This window comes from Calidris pugnax, unplaced genomic scaffold, assembly GCF_001431845.1.
Source record: "Calidris pugnax isolate Ruff unplaced genomic scaffold, ASM143184v1 scaffold29, whole genome shotgun sequence".
Taxonomy (NCBI): domain Eukaryota; kingdom Metazoa; phylum Chordata; class Aves; order Charadriiformes; family Scolopacidae; genus Calidris; species Calidris pugnax.
In genome coordinates, this window is record NW_015090768.1 from 2,294,517 (window position 1) to 2,319,075 (window position 24,559).

Here is a 24,559-nt window from a genome sequence, read left to right on the forward strand (position 1 = left end):
CCCTTTCAGTGTAAAAATTTTTTCTAATATCCATCCTAAGCCTCACCTGGCGCAACACGAGGCCATTTCCTCGTGTCGTATCGCATGTTCCTTGGGAGAAGAGACCAACCCCCACCTCTCTACATCCTCCTTTCAGGTAGAAGACTTTTAGAGAAGACCTTTCTCTAAATTATCTCACTATTTAAATTTCCCCTCCATGTCTTTGTGAGGTGTTAAATGAAGCTGGCAGGGGCAGCACTGGCAATAAAATCAAGGAATTTCCTCTTCTCAAGCCAGGCAAGCAGCCCCTACTTCCCATCTTGGTTGAACCCAAACACATTTAAGCCTCTGTGAACTTCTTCCAGGCTATTTCTATACGTTTTCCAGAAACAGCACAGCAAAACTAAAAACTATTTTCCCCAAAGAATATACGAGATGTTATGACGAATACAGCTGACCTCCTTTTTCAAGGTAAGTAAATGCCCCACATTTTATGACGCAGGAAACATGTTCAAACAGAATAATTGATCCTGTTTTATTCCAACAAAAACTGATGTGACTTATATAAATAATAAACTTTTCGGACCAGATGATGTCCAGACGTCCCTTCCAACTCCATCCATTCTGTGATTTAAATAATTTAAAATACAGGTATCAAAATCAAAAACTTGGTTTTAAAGGGGACTTTTTCCTCCTAGGTTTTCCATTCTGTGACTTAAATAATTTAAAATACAGGTATAAAAATCAAAAACTTGTTTTTAAAGGGGACTTTTTCCTCCTAGGTTTTTATTTTTCACATCATATGCAAAGCTATTTATTTTTTTTCTATTCCAAGCTTGCAGCATATTCAGCTCAGCTATTTTTTTTTTTTCTATTCCAAGCTTGCAGCATATTTCTTCAGTTCTGATCTAGTGGAATTTGAAATGATCTAAGAAATAAGACTTCAAACTCTTTCATAGGTATTCTCTGCTGTGAGGGTGGTGAGAGCCTGGCCCAGGTTGGCCAGAGAAGCTGTGGCTGCCCCATCCCTGGAGGGGTTCAAGGCCAGGTTGGAGGGGGCTTGGAGCAACCTGGTGTGGTGGGAGGTGTCCCTGCCCAGGGCAGGGGGTGGCACTGGGGGGGCTTTAAGGTCCCTTCCCACCCAAATCATTCTGTGATTCTATGAAACAATGTTTAAAAATAAAATAAAACAAGCCCCACACTTCTCCAAAACAGCTTTATTTCTCCTGAACTTCTGTTTTAAATCCCACTGCTCCTCTTTAATCTTCCTATTACCCTAAATATTTCCTTTCATTCCATGGGATTTACAGATTTCAGATATGTAAAGGAGTGACTGGACATATTACCTTCTGCTTAGTTTACTTGCCTGACTACAGTTTTATTATCCTTTTTAATCCTCCGTGCAAATCTCCATCCCCTTTATCATTCTGACTTTCCCTATCTATCCCTCAATTAATTACTACCAGCCTAACGGCTTCCCCACGGCTACGAGCCGGCCCCGGCTGAAGTCAGCATTTCTGCTGAAGGTTCAAAATTCAATATTGAATCGTTTTTTGTGTGTTTTGTTGTTTAATGTGGCATCTAATTTGCTGCCCACCATCACCATCTGGAGAACAAGGCGCAGAACTACAGGCATCGGATTTGACGCTGCTTCCCAACGCACTCACACCTCCCTCCTTCCCTCCCTTCCTCCCTCCCTCCCACAACTTCAGGGAGATTTTCGGATGGACACGGAAAATAGGATCCATCCCTTAATATTTTCTTGTTAGATCACCAACCTGCACAATAAAATTCTTTCAGAAGAAAGCAAGCCATTGGGTCACTGACAAATGATCGGCAATATCATAGCAAGCTCACACCACAGCTTGTGAATTAATTAAGATTGCTGTGAAAAAAAGTATCTTAAAGACAGATTAGTGGTTAAATTTTTTTATTAAGTGGCAAGAATGTGACGCAAATGGCAACCAACTCTGGTAGCAGATGATTTCTTTCAAACCTAGGCAGTTCTCATTGCACTCTGGCAGGAGAGCGAGGCAGCTTTTGCCCTGGACAATTAGCAACACACATATTTAAATACAGCATTTAATACCACAGTCTAAACATTTCACAGAATCTCTATGCCCTGAAAAAGTCCACTCCTTACTATATTTTAAATTAACTCCATCAACTCTTAATAGAATTCTTAAGACCTTTGTTTTCTTACGCTTTGGGACCCGTCACAAAATTTAATTTTTATTTCAACATAGAAACTTGAGGCAAAACTGTCAGAATGTGTCCACAGACCCGAGTCAAATGTGTAGAAACGGTGTAAATGAGAAGGCAGCTGTCAAACCTCACCCAGGAGCTGGGAAGTATCAAAAAACAGGGTAAAAGAACTGTTTTGGATGCTTGAGGTGTAGCTACAAATATATTCTTCACACCCTCATTCTTCCCTCTTGCCTGGATTCGTTATCACGAAGCTTTAGTTATAAAATATGGAGCAGGATCGTGGCAAACATTTTCACAACTTCTAGGAAAATATGGATAAAATTTGTACAAAAGAAGCTTGTAAGATTTCTGCATCCAGATTGCCACTTGAAGCTCTCTATGGGATATCTCTCTTCCCTTGCATGATTCATGAAAGCTGTTCTGTATGTGTATTGCTTTCCCATTTTCACACAAAATATTATTACATCCCAGCTGCCTTAGAATTATTGCTTGGGATCCAGCCTGCCCGTTATTTCTTGGCTGGTTACAGATCTTGTCAGAACAGCACCGGTCCCAAGAAAACACAGTTCCAATAAGAAAAAGTAAAATATTTATCGAAGACACGGCTCACCCTCGCACAGTTCTCACTTTTGTATTGTCACTGGAAGTTAAATTTAAGGTGATTTCCAAAAAAAAAAAATAAAATAAAGTGGCAGAAAAACTGCTCGCAGAAGGAAAAGGCTTATTTTCTTCTAACCCTCCCAAACAAAATGTTCTGTATTTGAACTCTGTTTTTTTTTTCTTCAAACCACAATCACTGCCATCCCATTAACAGCTAAATCTCCACAATCCACATTTTTAGCGCGTGGGCTGTAGCACAGCTGATGTTACAGGTTGAATTTTGTACCATTTTTAGTGATGATAGAATCAAATTTCCCCTAATCAATGACGAACAATACTTCTCAAAAATAAAACCAAAGTACTGAAGCTGCTCTAATATAACCTGGCCATGTTCTGTGATAGGTAAGGTCTTGCAAAGAGCTTGGTGACATACAGAGCTGTGCCAGGTGCAGGGGTAGTAGAGGGAAGCGCTGAATTTCACAGATGTGGCATCTCCTAAATCACTCCAGGAAGAACCACAAAGATATTATCATTCACAAATTCTCTTTCACCATTTCAGTTTAGAAATCTCAGTGGATAACAGAGATCTTTTCCATTTTGCTCCGTACAGAGCACAAACAGTGAAATGCTTTGCAGCAAGAGAGATCAGAGTGAGCCTAAATAAAACATCCAGAACAAAGAGAATTCCAGCGTATTCCAGCACAAGAACTATAAAAAGATAAATACGAGTGTATAGTGGAGATTCTGCACTAACAACAAATGGGAGAACTGGAAAAATGGCTCAGCGGAATGTACATCCCAAATAGAGCCAGTGAGAGTTTCCCCAAGGATTCAATCAAGTTAATGGGAGAAAAGAGAAATAACTGGTCTTCATAACAGAACATCTCTCTTATGAGGAAAGGCTGAGGGACTTGGGTCTTTTTAGTCTGGAGAAGAGAAGACTGAGGGGGGATCTGATCAATACCTATAAATACTTAAAGGGTGGGTGTCAGGAGGATGGGGCCAGTCTTCTTTCAGTGGTGCCCAGGGACAGGACAAGAAGGAATAGGCACAAACTTGAACATAAGAAGTTCCATCTAGACACAAGGAGGAACTTCTTCACTCTGAGGGTGGCAGCTACATGAGGAGGTTCTTCACTTTGAGGGTGGCAGAGCCCTGGCAGAGGCTGCCCAGGGAGGTGGTGGAGTCTCCTTCTCTGGAGACATTCAAACCCCACCTGGACACGTTCCTGTGCAACCTGCTCTGGGTGGACCTGCTCTGGCAGGGGGTTGGAGGAGATGATCTCCAGGGGTCCCTTCCAACCCCACAGCATTCTGTCATTCTGTGAACCTCAACAGAGGCTGAGCTTTCGCACCTCCCAGTTCACAGGAATCCTCCAGGGATCGTGTTTTGATATATCCACACCTCCCCAGAAACTTCAGTAATGTTTTTCTGGTTAAGATGATAAATTTCTACAAAGCCAACAATGGCTTGAACAAATAGGAAACAAAACCCCAAAGTGAAGTGACTTCTTTGTTGAGTATGAAATGCCCACGGAAAGCCCCACTTCCTCCCGACCTGCCCTAGAAAAAGAGACAACGTTCCTTGTAGCAGTTTTATATGTTTTTCTGAAGACACACTAAACATAACAGCGTAATGAGGAATTTGTACATCAGCATGAAAAGTTTACTGTCATCGTGATAGCGCTCGGAAGCTCTTTCACAATCGTACATTCATTACACAACAAGATGATAGCTACTATGCACAGCAGACAAATGAAATAAAGACATTATTTCTAGGAATCATGTTTCATGTCATAATAATGAGGCGTTTCACGTCTGCCTTCGGCGTTTCGTGCACACAGAAATAGATAACAGAAAGCTCAGGTAAACCTACACATTTCTGAGTGCTATTGATCTCCTGGAGAAAGTCTCTCCAAGCTACAACTCTATGAACTCTCAGGAAAAAGCCAAACAACCCTACCAAGGGGATGTTAAACAATTTATACTGGACACATAAGAGTTGAGATGATTTACCTCACAGAAAACCTAAATCTGGACCTTACATTGTTTAAGCACTTTAGTTGTGTGGACCCCAATCGTAGACCAAGGCCATTCACATTTAAATTTCCGTGAGGAGTTTCCTTTTGCAGGATTTACTAATTCCACTGCTGTGAGAGTATCAATGAACTTGATCTTGGACAAGCTGTAATGAGACCATCCACCTTTAGGAATACAAACAGAGGTCAGGAAACCTCAGCATCCTGAAGCCAACCGAGACTTTCATCTGAGCTGAGGCCAGTCACGCAGCAGAAGAGGTTGCCCAAAGAGGATGTGAAGTCTCCATCCTTGGAGGTTTTTTCAAGATCAGTCTAGATAAAACCTGCTGAGCAACCTGGTCTGACCTCACCGCAAGCAAGGGGTTGAGCTAGAAACTTCCCGAGGTCCCTTCCAGCAAGAAATACCCAATAACCCTATGGAACTAAGAGTTGGATACTCTTTTCACAAGGAATATCCTCCTTCCTGTCGCAGTCTGAGATTTACTCCGTTCAATGGCATTAGGCTCCCTACCTGTAAAGCCTTTTTCCCCCTAGCTGCTTAAAACACATTAGTTTTCTAACTTCCTTTGAGGCCTGTGGCCTCCAGCATTTTCATTAAAGCTCCAAGGAAAGACACCCAGAAAGTGAGGTATAAAAACCAAACAGATCTGTAATACAAGAATGGTCCTACTGGTCAGGGCAATGGTACATCTAACCCATAATCTTGACTCCCACAAGAAATTAAAAGCACAGAACAGAAAGGAACAGAAGGCCAACATAATATGATACCTCCCCTCAAATACCTCCCAGCCCTAAACAACTTGCAGCTCAGAAGCTGAACAAGAGATGGGGTTTACGTGTTGAGAAGGAAATCACAACAGATCACTCCCCCGAGGACCTGCAGAGCTTCCCCTTGAGCCTGCTCCAACTTTTAGCATCTACAGCACCCTAAGGCACAAAGTTCCACAGAGTGACTACGAACTCCCTGAAGAACCACCTCCTTGCACTTGTTTCACACTTGCCAAATCCAATTTGATGGCCCCTCGTTGTCACATTAGAAGGGACAATAAGCAATAGATCAACCACATCTTCATACCACCAGCAAGATCTCGGTCCTATCCCTTTCCTCAACTGGTTTTTCCATGCTGAAGAGTTCCAGACTCCTTGGTCAATCCCAGTGCAGAAGCTGCTCCACATGTTCAATCATCTTAGAGGCCTTTAACTCTTTTTAGTTCTGCTATACCCATTTTGGAGAGGAAGAACCAAAACTGTACACGGGACAATAAGCAATAGATCAACCACATCTTCATACCACCAGCAAGATCTCGGTCCTATCCCTTTCCTCAACTGGTTTTTCCATGCTGAAGAGTTCCAGACTCCTTGGTCAATCCCAGTGCAGAAGCTGCTCCACATGTTCAATCATCTTAGAGGCCTTTAACTCTTTTTAGTTCTGCTATACCCATTTTGGAGAGGAAGAACCAAAACTGTGTACTATATGCAACATTTTACCAAGTTATGGGTTCCTACCATGACATCCTGATGTTCTATGTTTTATCCACTATTCTTTTCCTTCAAGCCTTTAACGATTCATATGTTTTTTAACCATTAATAAGCTTGCAGCTCTTTTGGACTTGTATCCTACACCCAGGAACTTGCCCCTGAGCAGTTAATACTGTTTTGCAGCTACAATTCTCTCGCACTCAGATCCACCACTTTGTATTTATCTGCAGTGAAATCTCCCTATCGCTTTATTGCCCACTCACTCAGTCTCTTAATGCTCGTATCATTCCAAAGCTGTTTCAACACAACGGCACGTACTGGGCTTATACAAATATAACCTGCCTCGGGGGTATATTTCATGCAGAACTGAACCACAATATAGAAGCCCAAAGAGCTTCAGGACCAGATCCTGCTTGCACCGCTCCTACACAAAGAAATCTACACGGTGACTGTGCTCCCCAAGAGCGTGGTCAGGGCCCATGCAACTGGGAATTGCTTCAGGAAGGGACAACATGGGGTAGGGAACAGGGCCAAGATGTTCAAAAGCCCTTGGTGGCTAAAACTTGGACAGAAAATGGGAAAAATCAGACCAATTTTCTTCCCAGCTGGTAGGGCAGCCAATCGAACCGTGCCCAAGTCAGAAAGGTGAGGGAGATGCCAAGATGCCCATGTTGGAACACCCTGCATCGCAGCCACCCCAACCAGTAACTCCCAGCTCCCTACTGGGCTGTCAATATCTTCCCAGCTGGTAGAGCAGCCAATCGAACCGTGCCCAAGTCAGAAGGGTGAGGGAGATGCCAAGACGCCCACGTTGGAACACCCTGCATCGCAGCCACCCCAACCAGTAACTCCCAGCTCCCTACTGGGCTGTCAATAGAGGGATGGATTCAAGCAAAACAGCGAAGTCGGAAGCTTTCTGCTCACTTATAAGAGATTAACAGCAGAAAAGAAATCACAGTAAGCTGAATATCAGCTATGTTTCCTCTTTGAGTGCAGCATCGTTCAAGAAAAACCCTCATTGTGCCACACAACACACACACCTCGGTGTGGCTGTAAGAGAAGAGAGGAGCAGCGGTGCCCCCTTGTGTTACACGGGAAACTAATGACAAATCCAGTGCAATTCCTCCCATTTTTCCCAAATCACACATGACGGTACATGCAAAGATCAGAACCAATTCATTCTTAGACCCAGACCTTACGAACAGGGTCTCAGCTGTCTTGCAGTTCAAGATTAAATCACTGCAGACACACAAAAGGGAACACTCCTAAAATGCTCATGAAGGTCAATCAACCCTTTTATCATCAAAACTCACAATCCACCTGAAATGAGATTAACTCATTTCGTTAAATTTATCCACGGCAATTAAATGCAAAAAATTGAACAAAAGCCCCTGCTAATTCCTCTTGGATTTCTTTTCTCATCTCTCTGAGTGCACAGTTTAAAAATCCTGTCCTCAATAGGAGAACTGTTTTTAAAGGACTCTAACAAACAAATCTGTAATTGTCCAAACGCAAACTGAAATGCCAGCTCTGAAGAGAGCTGAGTTTAACGGAACCTAAAACCAGATTCAGACTTGGAAATAACGCTGTGAACCTGTCTCACAGTCAGCGAATTAAATGGAGAACGGAGCAATTAAAAACTATAATCTAAAGCACCACTGAAATCTGAAGTTGAGAAGAGAGTGTTTAAGGTTGCACTGCAGTGTCCTTTCAAGACTCAGACAGCAACCTGGGCATCTAACCTTATTTTGCCTTTAAAAATCTACCCTTGCAATTCCAGAACATGAACACTCTGGGCTTTGTCTTCCCTCCCTCCCTCCCTCCAGATTAATTTCCTCGTTTCGGCACCAAATGTTCAGTTTCTGTTTTGGAACTCACCTCTTGGCAACTCCCTTTTAATCAGGTCCCTGATAGTTTCTCTGGGACTTTTCTTGAGCTCAACATCAGATTTGAATGCATTTCCAAGTTTTCCTTCTAACACTTGGACAGAAAATAGCCAGAGAGCTAAAGCCTTTTTCCTCCATTTGTTGTAGAAGAGTCTACCACCACCCCAAACTCTTCTGTGGGTGGAAAGCTGGTAACACAAATCCTCTGGCCGAGATCAGAGTTTACGACACAAAAGTTTCATTAAGATCATTAAGATCCTCCAAAAAAAAAGTGAACAGAAGGGATTTCAATAGAAGTATCATTTCAAAAAAAGGCAATTACTTTGTAAACTTGCCTCCGTGATACACCATCTGACAGGCATCAACAACACTGATTAATATATACAAGATAGTTATCCAGTGTCTTTCAGAAACAAAGAAAAAAGCCAACACAAAACCAGAAAACAGAACAAAAAACACCCAAACTAAAAAAATAAAACACATCTACATGAGACTCAGAAGAAAGGGAAATAACCTACCAGTCTTGGTAGGTGGTGATGGCAATGCTTGGAGGTGTCAGCAACGGCAGAGTTGTTGGTCTGCAGACGATGTCCCTGTCGGGTGTCTTTGCCTTCTCTGTCTGTCGTTGGGACAGCGGCGGTAACTGCAAATTTCCAGAACAACATCTTCTGCCTCTCCAGAGGTCTATGCCCAGGGCATGGCTGGAAGTACTGTAGGACTTACTCAGCCCACACTCCAGGTAATCCAGAGCGTTCTGCAAAGACAGAAAAGCCACTGAAGTTCTGCAAATAAATGTTTTCCTCCACTGGGATAAAACACATTTAATTGTTGTTCTACAGTCATCGCTACTCACAAAAGATAAATGATGATGAAATCTTGGCAGAGCCTGACTCTGCTGCGTTGTCATTTTATGAAGTTGTGAATGAACTTAAAAATTCACTCATAACTTGTCTAAGCTAAATTCAGGATCTAACTCTCTAATCTATTTGAACCCTTCAATAATCCAGGTCACCTCAGTGATACGTTAAACCTCTGATATTTTGAACTCTTTCAGAGAACATTCCACTCAACATCCATCTTAAGTATCTTTCCTCCCCACAGCACAAACATACTCGTTTGCCACTTTTTTGGGATGAACCACCAGACAGAGAAAGGTGTCAAGAATAGTGGGCTTAGACACATCCCAAATTATCCAGAAGCCCTTCAGTGAGAACTTCCAGCTAGGCCACCCTACCCTATGTCTGGTGTTCCTAATAGAATTAGTCCCAAAAAAAGAGTTTGAACAGTTGAAGCAGTTTTTCCTCTCCTAGATTCTACTGATTTTTATTTAAAAGCACCACCATGACCTCAGAAGTGGCCCTCAGTCTTCTCAGAATCAAGCCAGAAGGTCTCCCAGATCGGTTTTGATCTTACTTAAGAGAATTTAGGTAGTTAAATGTAATTTTCCAATATAAATGTGAATATTTCTTTATTGCATTTGATGAGCTACCAGTAGTTGCTGGGGGGTTATTGTATAGGTGGATATATATATATATGTGGCAATCCCTCTATGTTTTTCTTCTTTACCTGCTCCTGAATTTTGGTCTCTGCCCTGCCCTTCCCACCCTTCTCAGACCTTTCCAAGCCCTGGGTTCAATTTCCTGATGAACAGCCACCACCGTGTCCATCACTGAGTGCAGAAAGATCTACTTCACCTCACTGAAAAAATGAGTGACAACTCATAATGATAATTATGAGTAACTGATAATGTTTTCCGTAGTCATGAGACTATTAAACAACTCTGATACTCTCTTACCTCCCAGCAAGGACTCTCAACATGGGATGGAAAGACAAGCCTGACAGGAGAGCAACATCCAACCAGTTTGCTCCACTTTCCTTACTTGCTCGCTCATCCCACAACCACGTGAGGCATCCAGAGAGGAAACAACATGGGTCACATTTACTTTACACCTTGAATAGAGCATGAAGTGCTATAAGGCACACTGGTGGAGATTTGTGAACGGGGATCAATATTGTAGTGGGCTAGATGATTAAAGTTTACAATACTTGACATGCTATGCTTCCAAAAACATGCTAGAGGTCTTCAGTGAGCCAAACCCTACTCTTTCATAGCACAAAATCAGGTCAAAAATACTCCCAGAAAGAGAACCTTGCCTTCTATATAACTTAACTTGCCTTTACTTATAAAACTGTGTGATTTTTTTGTTATTACTTTAAAAAAGTGTACAGCAGAGTTTTTCTAGCTTCCCACTAGATGATGCTTGCTTTCATGCAGATGCCCAGCAAGGACTGAGCATCATGCTCAGGCAAATTGACTATGAAGCAGTGCAACACAGGGTCTAAGAGTGTAAAAGAAGCACTTATTTATTGAAGGAGTTCTATAGGATACATTAACTATTAGGTTCCACTCCTCCACTGTATTTTCATACACATTCCACATGGTTTTCCATCCTTGGCAAGCCCCAGCTGTGACAAACGAGTCAATTAAAGGCTGTGGTTATCACACCATTCATTACAAACTGATACAATTCTCCAGAGAACGGGATCTGGAGTTTAATTAATAGGGGATTATGTTGATGATTAGCAAGTGTAGTAACGGAATAACACGCGCATCATCTCATTAGGTGTTCAGCAGCTACAGTGGCAAAGATGTTGGAACACTTATAAATGTGGCACGTGAGCGTTACACTGACCAACAAAGAGTGAAATATTTCTTCTGCATAAGATTCCTCTAAACTTCTGGCTGTGTGGGGTTTGGTTGGTTTGTTTTTAAATGGGCAGGGCTTATTTTCTGCTTATTACATGAGCTGCAAACAAAAGCAGCTGATATTTACAAAATAAGGCCAAACAAACTTTTAATTTCACTCATTTTCATGAAGCACTGGGAAAAAGAAAACATGCCTTTAGAAGAACCTTACCTCATCTGCAGTTACTGTCATCACACTTCTGCTTTTCTTCATTATTGAGATTAAAGAGCAGCCCGTTACAAAAAAACCTCTTGTTCTTCAATCCAATTTCTTCAGATGGGCAACCTGAAAGAAAAAAAGATTATATTTTTGAATAACAAACTGTTTTGATGATAAACTACGGAGCTATCACAGCTGATTTATAACTTAGTGTCCATTGTCATAAGGCTTGGCAGCAGATGTCATGTAGCTCTCTGTCAGGGAAAGGACAATTCAATATTGAGTAAAATCATGTTAAAAGTAACCAGTATTCACAAGGCTCTGCAGCCTGAGCAAGCCCTGAAAGACGTCTAATAATACGGGATGAAAGCTAACGGGTTCTACTTGCAGAGAATTTTTCTTCAAATGGGCCCTTTTCAGCAGTACAGTATGAAAGGTCTCCAAGAACAGCTTGAGCTGGCTCTCACAGAAGAAAAGGAGCTGCATTTGCATGCCATTCTAAGGTTTAACCATAAATAAACATTATTTATTATTACACGGGCACGCACACACCGCTTCAGCCACCGAATGACAGCCTTCTGCAGGGGGTGACACTGCAGCCACTCTGAACTGCACAAAAGCGCGAAGGGGAACGGAACACAGCAGGGAAAGCAGCAGGAGAAACCAGAACAGGGGGGAAAAAACCCTTGGAGTGCTCCAAACCCTTTCTTGTTGGGAATTTAGTGCTCATAAAAAAGGCTACATTCATGATTATATAGAGAGAACACTGAGGGTTGTGGGCCCTTTCCTTTCCCTTTTCCCTTTCCACTTTTCTTTCCCTTTCCCCTTCCTTTCCCTTTTTTTTCATTTCCTTTCCCTTTCCCCTTCCTTTCCCTTCCCTTTCCTTTTCCCTTTTCACTTTTCTTTCCCTTTCCCCTTCCTTTCCCTTTCCTTTCTTTTTCCCTTTTCACTTTTCTTTCCCTTTCCCCTTCCTTTCCTTTTCCCTTTTCACTTTTCTTTCCCTTTCCCCTTCCTTTCCCTTTCCTTTCCTTTTCCCTTTTCACTTTTCTTTCCCTTTCCTTTCCTTTTCCCTTTTCACTTTTCTTTCCCTTTCCCCTTCCTTTTCCCTTTTTTCCCTTTCCCTTCCCTTTTCGCTTTCCTTTCCTTTCCCTTCCCTTCCCCTTTCCCCTTCCTTTCCCTTTTTTTCCCCTTTCCCTTCCCTTCCCTTCCCTTCCCTTCCCTTTTTTTCCCTTTCCCTTCCCTTTTCCCCAAAGCAGAGGAGAGCCACTTTTTGTGCTGACAAATTTTCTCCCCTGCTTGGAAGGATTATCTCAGAGGTAGAAAAAGGCTCAATGTTCATAAACTTCTCCATCAAAGCCACCACAAAAAGCCGTGTGATGGTTTCAGGCTTGGTGATGTTAGACATCTAACATGATGTCCACTCTGAGAAATTAAAGATTTTTAACTGTATTCAGATGATCTCTTCATGCCAGGCACGAAGGAGAGCAAGAAGCAACTCTGACATCCTGCAAAAAAAAGGGCTGCCAGAGCCTAGTCATCCACCCAGGAGATGAGGAGCACATGTGGCATCAAAACTGGGCACCAAATTCTCTTCTCTGCCACGACAAGCTCTTAGGGTCCCCAAAAGCAGGCAGCCTGCGAGGCTGGGAGGGTTCAAAGCCCCGGCAGCAGGTCCTGAAAGCGCATCTGACACAGCAATTTCTGATTTTACAGACTTTACCCCACAAAGTCTGAATTCTCCAGCCTGGCAGCTCGGTTTGGCTTACGGCCACCACACACCGGTGCCGTCCAGGGTTCAGATTCAGCTTGATACCACCACGTCCAGGTTGAACGCTACTTAGCTTTTTGATGGCCCCTCGTTGTCACATTAGAAGGGACAATAAGCAATAGATCAACCACATCTTCATACCACCAGCAAGATCTCGGTCCTATCCCTTTCCTCAACTGGTTTTTCCATGCTGAAGAGTTCCAGACTCCTTGGTCAATCCCAGTGCAGAAGCTGCTCCACATGTTCAATCATCTTAGAGGCCTTTAACTCTTTTTAGTTCTGCTATACCCATTTTGGAGAGGAAGAACCAAAACTGTACACTATATGCAACATTTTACCAAGTTATGGGTTCCTACCATGACATCCTGATGTTCTATGTTTTATCCACTATTCTTTTCCTTCAAGCCTTTAACGATTCATATGTTTTTTAACCATTAATAAGCTTGCAGCTCTTTTGGACTTGTACCCTACACCCAGGAACTTGCCCCTGAGCAGTTAATACTGTTTTGCAGCTACAATTCTCTCGCACTCAGATCCACCACTTTGTATTTATCTGCAGTGAAATCTCCCTATCGCTTTATTGCCCACTCACTCAGTCTCTTAATGCTCGTATCATTCCAAAGCTGTTTCAACACAACGGCACGTACTGGGCTTATACAAATATAACCTGCCTCGGGGGTATATTTCATGCAGAACTGAACAACAATATAGAAGCCCAAAGAGTTTCGGGACCAGATCCTGCTTGCACCTCTCCTACACAAAGAAATCTACACGGTGACTGTGCTCCCCAAGAGCGTGGTCAGGGCCCATGCAACTGGGAATTGCTTCGGGAAGGGTCAGCATGGGGTAGGGAACAGGGCCAAAATGTTCAAAAGCCCTTGATGGATAAAACTTGAACAGAAAATGGGAAAAATCAGACCAATTTTCTTCCCAGCTGGTAGAGCAGCCAATCGAACCGTGCCCAAGTCAGAAGGGTGAGGGAGATGCCAAGACGCCCACGTTGGAACACCCTGCATCGCAGCCACCCCAACCAGTAACTCCCAGCTCCCTACTGGGCTGTCAATAGAGGGATGGATTCAAGCAAAACAGCGAAGTCGGAAGCTTTCTGCTCACTTATAAGAGATTAACAGCAGAAAAGAAATCACAGTAAGCTGAATATCAGCTATGTTTCCTCTTTGAGTGCAGCATCGTTCAAGAAAAACCCATATTGTGCCACACAACACACACACCTCGGTGTGGCTGTAAGAGAAGAGAGGAGCAGCGGTGCCCCCTTGTGTTACACGGGAAACTAATGACAAATCCAGTGCAATTCCTCCCATTTTTCCCAAATCACACATGACGGTACATGCAAAGATCAGAACCAATTCATTCTTAGACCCAGACCTTACGAACAGGGTCTCAGCTGTCTTGCAGTTCAAGATTAAATCACTGCAGACACACAAAAGGGAACACTCGTAAAATGCTCATGAAGGTAAATCAACCCTTTTATCATCAAAAGTCACAATCCACCTGAAATGAGATTAACTCATTTCGTTAAATTTATCCACAGCAATTAAATGCAAAAAATTGAACAAAAGCCCCTGCTAATTCCTCTTGGATTTCTTTTCTCATCTCTCTGAGTGCACAGTTTAAAAATCCTGTCCTCAATAGGAGAATTGTTTTTAAAGGACTCTAACAAACAAATCTGTAATTGTCCAAACGCAAACTGAAATGCCAGCTCTGAAGAGAGCTGAGTTTAACGGAACCTAAAACCAGATTCAGACTTGGAAATAACGCTGTGAATGTGTCTCACAGTCAGCGAATTAAATGGAGAGTGGAGCAATTAAAAACTATAATCTAAAGCACAACTGAAATCTGAAGTTGAGAAGAGAGTGTTTAAGGTTGCACTGCAGTGTCCTTTCAAGACTCAGACAGCAACCTGGGCATCTAACCTTATTTTGCCTTTAAAAATCTACCCTTGCAATTCCAGAACATGAACACTCTGGGCTTTGTCTTCCCTCCCTCCCTCCCTCCAGATTAATTTCCTCGTTTCGGCACCAAATGTTCAGTTTCTGTTTTGGAACTCACCTCTTGGCAACTCCCTTTTAATCAGGTCCCTGATAGTTTCTTTAGGACTTTTCTTGAGCTTAACATCAGATTCGAATGCATTTCCAAGCTTTCCTTCTAACACTTGGACAGGAAATAGCCAGAGAGCTAAAGCCTTTTCCTCCACTTGTTGTAGAAGAGCCTACCACCATCCCAAACTCTTCTGTGGGTGAAAAGCTGGTAACACAAATCCTCTGGCCGAGATCAGAGTTTACGACACAAAAGTTTCATTAAGATCATTAAGATCCTCCAAAAAAAAAGTGAACAGAAGGGATTTCAATAGAAGTATCATTTCAAAAAAAGGCAATTACTTTGTAAACTTGCCTCCGTGATACACCATCTGACAGGCATCAACAACACTGATTAATATATACAAGATAGTTATCCAGTGTCTTTCAGAAACAAAGAAAAAAGCCAACACAAAACCAGAAAACAGAACAAAAAACACCCAAACTAAAAAAATAAAACACATCTACATGAGACTCAGAAGAAAGGGAAATAACCTACCAGTCTTGGTAGGTGGTGATGGCAATGCTTGGAGGTGTCAGCAACGGCAGAGTTGTTGGTCTGCAGACGATGTCCCTGTCAGGTGTCTTTGCCTTCTCTGTCTGTCGTTGGGACAGCGGCGGTAACTGCAAATTTCCAGAACAACATCTTCTGCCTCTCCAGAGGTCTATGCCCAGGGCATGGCTGGAAGTACTGTAGGACTTACTCAGCCCACACTCCAGGTAATCCAGAGCGTTCTGCAAAGACAGAAAAGCCACTGAAGTTCTGCAAATAAATGTTTTCCTCCACTGGGATAAAACACATTTAATTGTTGTTCTACAGTCATCGCTACTCACAAAAGATAAATGATGATGAAATCTTGGCAGAGCCTGACTCTGCTGCGTTGTCATTTTATGAAGTTGTGAATGAACTTAAAAATTCACTCATAACTTGTCTAAGCTAAATTCAGGATCTAACTCTCTAATCTATTTGAACCCTTCAATAATCCAGGTCACCTCAGTGATACGTTAAACCTCTGATATTTTGAACTCTTTCAGAGAACATTCCACTCAACATCCATCTTAAGTATCTTTCCTCCCCACAGCACAAACATACTCGTTTGCCACTTTTTTGGGATGAACCACCAGACAGAGAAAGGTGTCAAGAATAGTGGGCTTAGACACATCCCAAATTATCCAGAAGCCCTTCAGTGAGAACTTCCAGCTAGGCCACCCTACCCTATGTCTGGTGTTCCTAATAGAATTAGTCCCAAAAAAAGAGTTTGAACAGTTGAAGCAGTTTTTCCTCTCCTAGATTCTACTGATTTTTATTTAAAAGCACCACCATGACCTCAGAAGTGGCCCTCAGTCTTCTCAGAATCAAGCCAGAAGGTCTCCCAGATCGGTTTTGATCTTACTTAAGAGAATTTAGGTAGTTAAATGTAATTTTCCAATATAAATGTGAATATTTCTTTATTGCATTTGATGAGCTACCAGTAGTTGCTGGGGGGTTATTGTATAGGTGGATATATATATATATGTGGCAATCCCTCTATGTTTTTCTTCTTTACCTGCTCCTGAATTTTGGTCTCTGCCCTGCCCTTCCCACCCTTCTCAGACCTTTCCAAGCCCTGGGTTCAATTTCCTGATGAACAGCCACCACCGTGTCCATCACTGAGTGCAGAAAGATCTACTTCACCTCACTGAAAAAATGAGTGACAACTCATAATGATAATTATGAGTAACTGATAATGTTTTCCGTAGTCATGAGACTATTAAACAACTCTGATACTCTCTTACCTCCCAGCAAGGACTCTCAACATGGGATGGAAAGACAAGCCTGACAGGAGAGCAACATCCAACCAGTTTGCTCCACTTTCCTTACTTGCTTGCTCATCCCACAACCACGTGAGGCATCCAGAGAGGAAACAACATGGGTCACATTTACTTTACACCTTGAATAGAGCATGAAGTGCTATAAGGCACACTGGTGGAGATTTGTGAACGGGGATCAATATTGTAGTGGGCTAGATGATTAAAGTTTACAATACTTGACATGCTATGCTTCCAAAAACATGCTGCTGGTGGAGATTTGTGACCAGGGATCAACATCATAGTGAGCTAGATAGAAGTTTACAAAACTTGACATGCTATGCTTCCAAAAACATGCTAGAGGTCTTCAGTGAGCCAAACCCTACTCTTTCATAGCACAAAATCAGGTCAAAAATACTCCCAGAAAGAGAACCTTGCCTTCTATATAACTTAACTTGCCTTTACTTATAAAACTGTGTGATTTTTTTGTTATTACTTTAAAAAAGTGTACAGCAGAGTTTTTCTAGCTTCCCACTAGATGATGCTTGCTTTCATGCAGATGCCCAGCAAGGACTGAGCATCATGCTCAGGCAAATTGACTATGAAGCAGTGCAACACAGGGTCTAAGAGTGTAAAAGAAGCACTTATTTATTGAAGGAGTTCTATAGGATACATTAACTATTAGGTTCCACTCCTCCACTGTATTTTCATACACATTCCACATGGTTTTCCATCCTTGGCAAGCCCCAGCTGTGACAAACGAGTCAATTAAAGGCTGTGGTTATCACACCATTCATTACAAACTGATACAATTCTCCAGAGAAAGGGATCTGGAGTTTAATTAATAGGGGATTATGTTGATGATTAGCAAGTGTAGTAATGGAATAACACGCGCATCATCGCATTAGGTGTTCAGCAGCTACAGTGGGAAAGATGTTGGAACACTTATAAATGTGGCACGTGAGCGTTACACTGACCAACAAAGAGTGAAATATTTCTTCTGCATAAGATTCCTCTAAACTTCTGGCTGTGTGGGGTTTGGTTGGTTTGTTTTTAAATGGGCAGGGCTTATTTTCTGCTTATTACATGAGCTGCAAACAAAAGCAGCTGATATTTACAAAATAAGGCCAAACAAACTTTTAATTTCACTCATTTTCATGAAGCACTGGGAAAAAGAAAACATGCCTTTAGAAGAACCTTACCTCATCTGCAGTTACTGTCATCACACTTCTGCTTTTCTTCATTATTGAGATTAAAGAGCAGCCCGTTACAAAAAAACCTCTTGTTCTTCAATCCAATTTCTTCAGATGGGCAACCTGAAAGAAAAAAAGATTATATTTTTGAATAACAAACTGTTTTGATGATAAACTACGGAGCTATCACAGCTGATTTATAACTTAGTGTCCATTGTCATAAGGCTTGGCAGCAGATGTCATGTAGCTCTCTGTCAGGGAAAGGACAATTCAATATTGAGTAAAATCATGTTAAAAGTAACCAGTATTCACAAGGCTCTGCAGCCTGAGCAAGCCCTGAAAGACGTCTAATAATACGGGATGAAAGCTAACGGGTTCTACTTGCAGAGAATTTTTCTTCAAATGGGCCCTTTTCAGCAGTACAGTATGAAAGGTCTCCAAGAACAGCTTGAGCTGGCTCTCACAGAAGAAAAGGAGCTGCATTTGCATGCCATTCTAAGGTTTAACCATAAATAAACATTATTTATTATTACACGGGCACGCACACACCGCTTCAGCCACCGAATGACAGCCTTCTGCAGGGGGTGACACTGCAGCCACTCTGAACTGCACAAAAGCGCGAAGGGGAACGGAACACAGCAGGGAAAGCAGCAGGAGAAACCAGAACAGGGGGGAAAAAACCCTTGGAGTGCTCCAAACCCTTTCTTGTTGGGAATTTAGTGCTCATAAAAAAGGCTACATTCATGATTATATAGAGAGAACACTGAGGGTTGTGGGCCCTTTCCTTTCCCTTTTCCCTTTCCACTTTTCTTTCCCTTTCCCCTTCCTTTCCCTTTTTTTTCATTTCCTTTCCCTTTCCCCTTCCTTTCCCTTCCCTTTCCTTTTCCCTTTTCACTTTTCTTTCCCTTTCCCCTTCCTTTCCCTTTCCTTTCTTTTTCCCTTTTCACTTTTCTTTCCCTTTCCCCTTCCTTTCCTTTTCCCTTTTCACTTTTCTTTCCCTTTCCCCTTCCTTTCCCTTTCCTTTCCTTTTCCCTTTTCACTTTTCTTTCCCTTTCCTTTCCTTTTCCCTTTTCACTTTTCTTTCCCTTTCCCCTTCCTTTTCCCTTTTTTCCCTTTCCCTTCCCTTTTCGCTTTCCTTTCCTTTCCCTTCCCTTCCCCTTTCCCCTTCCTTTCCCTTTTTTTCCCCTTTCCCTTCCCTTCCCTTCCCTTCCCTTTTTTTCCCTTTCCCTTCCCTTTTCCCCAAAGCAGAGGAGAGCCACTTTTTGTGCTGACAAATTTTCTCCCCTGCTTGGAAGGATTATCTCAGAGGTAGAAAAAGGCTCAATGTTCATAAACTTCTCCATCAAAGCCACCACAAAAAGCCGTGTGATGGTTTCAGGCTTGGTGATGTTAGACATCTAACATGATGTCCACTCTGAGAAATTAAAGATTTTTAACTGTATTCAGATGATCTCTTCATGCCAGGCACGAAGGAGAGCAAGAAGCAACTCTGACATCCTGCAAAAAAAAGGGCTGCCAGAGCCTAGTCATCCACCCAGGAGATGAGGAGCACATGTGGCATCAAAACTGGGCACCAAATTCTCTTCTCTGCCACGACAAGCTCTTAGGGTCCCCAAAAGCAGGCAGCCTGCGAGGCTGGGAGGGTTCAAAGCCCCGGCAGCAGGTCCTGAAAGCGCATCTGACACAGCAATTTCTGATTTTACAGACTTTACCCCACAAAGTCTGAATTCTCCAGCCTGGCAGCTCGGTTTGGCTTACGGCCACCACACACCGGTGCCGTCCAGGGTTCAGATTCAGCTTGATACCACCACGTCCAGGTTGAACGCTACTTAGCTTGCACTTCTCCCTATTTAAATCAAAAAAAGCTTCAAGAAACAAAACCCACACTAACTCTCAGCATCTGAATACAGGGCAGTGCCTCCGACAGCAGAGGTCTGAGGACATCACAGTCTCTGGGAGCCAGCTGCTCATCGGCTCATCCACACACAAGAAAAGTGCTGTGAAGAACCTGATTCCCTCTAAACTGGATTGCTTTGGGAAAAAAAAAAACAATGAGAGAGAAAGAGAGAATAAAACAAACTCAAAGGAAACACTCACACCCGATGCCAGCACTGTAGAGGAGCCCGCCTGCAGCTCTGGTGGTGGCACAGGCACCTCCAGTTTTCATTTCCTCAGGGTTCCTGCACCCAACACACATATCTCCATCCCTTCATCACCAGCCAAAGCACCCGGAGGGCTCAGATCCGTGCCAGGCGTAACTCCCTGCCATGTCAGCACACGTGCCAGCACACAGGGCTGTATGATCCATCCTCTACGAGGCAGCACTGGAAAAGAGCTGAGGGATTTGTCTTCTACAGCACCTGCACAGCTTCCCTCCAGAAAGGGATGAAGAAGAGCAAAGGGCAGAAAACAACTCTGCACCACCTCACCCCAGGCCCTCTCTCCTCTCAGCATCCATTGCTGGCTGTCGCCAGACCCAGGCCAGTGGGAAACACAGATTTATGGCCTCATCAAGAACCCTCTTCTGATGACAACAGGCCACATAGAATCACAGAATGGTTTAGGTTGGAATTCATTTCCTCAGGGTTCCTGCACCCAACACACATATCTCCATCCCTTCATCACCAGCCAAAGCACCCGGAGGGCTCAGATCCGTGCCAGGCGTAACTCCCTGCCATGTCAGCACACGTGCCAGCACACAGGGCTGTATGATCCATCCTCTACGAGGCAGCACTGGAAAAGAGCTGAGGGATTTGTCTTCTACAGCACCTGCACAGCTTCCCTCCAGAAAGGGATGAAGAAGAGCAAAGGGCAGAAAACAACTCTGCACCACCTCACCCCAGGCCCTCTCTCCTCTCAGCATCCATTGCTGGCTGTCGCCAGACCCAGGCCAGTGGGAAACACAGATTTATGGCCTCATCAAGAACCCTCTTCTGATGACAACAGGCCACATAGAATCACAGAATGGTTTAGGTTGGAAGGGACCTTAAAGACCTTCCAGTTCCACCCCCTGCCCTGGGCAGGGACACCTCCCACCAGACCAGGTTGCTCCAAGCCCCATCCAGCCCATTATTCTAATTCTGAAAAATCTTCCTCTTGTGTCCAAGAGTCATTACCCTATTAGCAGCATAAAATCATCCAAAGCCTAGAATAAGTTCAATAATTTCATCAATCTCCATCAATTAGGAGAAACTAAAAAGCCTGGTTATAAACAGAGCCCCAAACTGCCATCAGAGAGCAAATTAGATGATACTGTCCCAGATGTCATCGAGGTAAAGAAGCCCATGACAGTGGTATGTTTTCAAGGACTAGGAATACTATGGCATGACTATTTGCTGCCAGAAATAAATACATATTCATTCCACTTTAATATGTAGAGAAAATTCATAGAACAAGCTCAGTCTGCGGCGGGTCCCCCAGTGGGATTAACACATGCTTCTCCCTCCTGAATTTATGTCAGTTCACAAACAGACATAAATAGGTAAATATGTAACAAATAAACACACACATAAATAAGTGTCTTTGGGAAAAAAAAATCTGAAAGAATGAAACTGTCTCCTAAATTTTGCTGTACTTTAGGACCAGCATTGAGAGTAGGAGATGAGATGTGGGGAGATGGACCAGACTGACTGGCAGATCTTTTCTGCGGAAGCCTGAGTCCTCTTCTACCACAGCTCCCTTTCCTTTATAAATATTTATCAATTTGTCAAAGTAAGCTTAACCAGAACATGAATAATTATAAAAAACATACTTCGCTCAATGTGGATTGCATTTCTGAAGAGCTTAGCAAGAAAATCAAAGGCTTCCGTTAGTCATGACTAAATTACTGTTAAAATCTGAGTCATTCTTTTCTTGTGCCTTTACATAAAAGATCTGACACCTGGGACGAACATCTATGGGAACAGAAAACCCACCAAAAACACTCCAAAGAGGCTTTCTGGAAATTTTTTTGCCCACGCACATTTTCTAGTTCATGCAATCTTCTGTTACAAGCAAAGAGTTTCTCCCCGCTACCCAAATTCTCCCAAAAGACACTCTATCCCAGCTGACCAGTTAAGCACAAGTAACAGGGAATGCCTAAAAGCAGCAAGGTTTTGTGTTTTCTACAAAGAAAAGTACTTTTTCAGTGCTGCACTTGGGTCTAATCCACTTGGCTGGAATATATCCTAGGTAGGGTATGAGATTTCTTTTTACACCAAGCTGCTGACCTACTTCTTCCACCTGAAGTTTTTTTTTGGTGCTCAAAACCCATGTTTTTTAAAAAATGCTAAGACTCCATCCATCAGAGATGGAGTCCCTCCATCAGAGGGATGAAGCCTCTCAGCGAAGGAATGAATTAACGGGGTTCAAAACTGGCAACGGACAGCGGTGAGGATAAAATTACATGTGATATATCCTGCTTTTCCTACACACTCCTTTAAAAATAGCTATTCAACTCATCCAGTGTGAAATCCCCTATTTAAAGAAATTCCTAAAACGCATCTTAATGTGCAAGTTCTGGTACGGTTTGGAAAATAAGACGCATTTCACCACGTCACTGGTTTTTTTCCCCCCCACACAGACACATTTTGGCCTCCGCATGGGCAGGTTTAAAGCCACCAGGGAACATGACAGGCAGATTAACCCTCTCACCCTTCCAGATGTATTTCCCTCCCCGAGGAACCCCAGGCCAGGCAGGGCCAGGAGGATTACATTTTTGCTGCCCATGCGGTGCTAGTTCTTTGGATTAAGGGAAGGTTTTGGCAAGCAGAGCTATTTATCCGGCTCCTTTCATACTCTAAATTTAATTTCCACCCGCTTTTCAAGAAGGCAAGGCACAAATATTGAGAGATAGTATAAAGCAAAACAAAACCTAGCGAAAAACAAAACAAAACCCAGCGAAATACTACAGAAATACTCAGAGAAAACTGAGTTTGTGTAGTATTTCTGTATTATTTCTGCATTCTGCAGTACCATACCTCCTTGTCCCCAAGGGCCAGCAGCGATGCCAGGGTCAGGACATACATTGCTGGGACAGTATCTTTCCCAGCAACAAAACGCTGGTCCTTTCAGGTTCAGGAGAACCTGATCAGAGATAAAACCAGAAACCTGAAGGGTGAATTGATGGAGAAGCTTTAATAAGGAAAGGGCTGGAGTGAAGGAGATTATCTCACCAGGCAGATAACCGCGTCGTTTGTGAGCTGGGATTCAAACAACTTGCTTCTCCTTAAAGGTCATCAAAACTTCACAGGGCAAAGCATATGCTCAGACAGGGTGATAGTCACCCCCCAAAAAAAGGAAAAAAAAATAAGTGATAATCTCAGGTCGAGCTCTGCCAGACGGAACACATGGGCTCTCACTTCAGGCTTGGAAATTGCACACAACACCTTGTGAGAAAAAATAAACCCTACGTGGATTTAACACTGGCTGAGGTATAAAAAAAATAGCAGTCGGTACCTGAAAAGTGATGGGTTTGTGTTTTACCTTAAACAAAACCAGTTAAAGATGGGTGAGCAATACTTCATTCCGGGATTGCTAAGAAGGTCAGCTTGCTTATTGGAAAAAAAATAGGGAATGAAGGTCAAGGCCAACTGGTCTCGCAGTGTGGCAGCAGCACGGCGGGCACAGGAGCTCCCCGAGACACCCACCAACAGCCACCACAAACACACAGCGTGTCTACAAGCTGTGCCTACCACAAATAAAAACTTCAAAGAAACACCAGTCAAATCTTTCTGCAGAATTACATTCCCCCGAAAAATTAGTTTTGGGAATGTTACCATTTTATTTTTGCATCACACACACGTCTTGGAGATGTGCAAGGAGAAGAAATTCAAAACTGATGTTACAGGCTCAGAGAGTTGGGGGGTTCAGCCTGGAGAAGAGAAGGCTCCGGGGAGACCTTGGAGCCCTTTCCAGTCCCTAAAGAAGGGGGGCTCCAGGAAAGCTGGGGAGGGACCCTGGATGAGGGAGGGGAGCCCTAGGAGGAGGGGGAAGGGTTGGACCCTGCAAGAGGGGAGATGGAGCTGAGATGTGGGGAAGAACTTGTTTGGTGGGAGGGTGGTGAGAGCCTGGCCCAGGTTGGCCAGAGAAGCTGTGGCTGCCCCATCCCTGGAGGGGTTCAAGGGCAGGTTGGAGGGGGCTTGGAGCAACCTGGTGTGGTGGGAGATGTCCCTGCCCAGGGCAGGGGGTGGCACTGGGGGGGCTTTGAGGTTCCTTCCCACCCAAACCATTCAGTGATTCTATGAATTCTTACAGAATTAACTGTACCTTTTTCCCCTCTCACAAATTTAGGCATTAGGTCTATTTTTTCCCAGTTTTGAGGCCTGAACTTTTAGCTCTGTGACTACCACTGTTACGTCCAGCTCCTTGGACACAGCCTCCCAGAAATACATGCATAAGAATTTCCCAAACAGCCCTTTTTACTACTTATTTAGAGAGCAAAAAGTTGGGTTTTTTTCAGGGGTCTCTTTCCATTTCTTGCAAAAAGAAAGACCTAACCTGGTCTGCAGAGCTTATGGCAGCCCCAAGGAACTCAATCCTCCGCAGAAAACTCCATCTAATATAATTTTCATAAAATGCTGAGAAGACTTCATAGCACTGCACAAAATAAAAGCAAGGGCATCTCTCAGCACAAATGAACAT

General features: G+C 43.1%; 1 protein-coding gene and 1 long non-coding RNA gene across 2 annotated transcripts in view; both read right to left on the bottom strand.

Annotated features, from left to right (window-relative positions):
* The window catches only part of PDE4B (phosphodiesterase 4B), a 255,754-nt gene extending 244,530 nt beyond the window's left edge, over window positions 1-11,224 (bottom strand). The window contains exons 1-2 of the mRNA XM_014937420.1: window positions 11,109-11,224; window positions 8,709-8,944 (exon numbers count right to left, since the gene is read on the bottom strand). Of these exons, the coding sequence (XP_014792906.1) occupies window positions 8,709-8,944; window positions 11,109-11,150 (278 nt within the window). The 5' untranslated portion in view covers window positions 11,151-11,224. The remainder of the gene's footprint in view (window positions 1-8,708; window positions 8,945-11,108) is intronic.
* Window positions 11,225-15,462: 4,238 nt separating this feature from the next.
* LOC106885314 overlaps window positions 15,463-24,559 on the bottom strand; it is a 30,894-nt gene continuing 21,797 nt past the window's right edge. Inside the window, exons 2-3 of the long non-coding RNA XR_001411425.1 lie at window positions 17,948-18,061; window positions 15,463-15,692 (exon numbers count right to left, since the gene is read on the bottom strand). This is a non-coding gene — a long non-coding RNA (uncharacterized LOC106885314). The remainder of the gene's footprint in view (window positions 15,693-17,947; window positions 18,062-24,559) is intronic.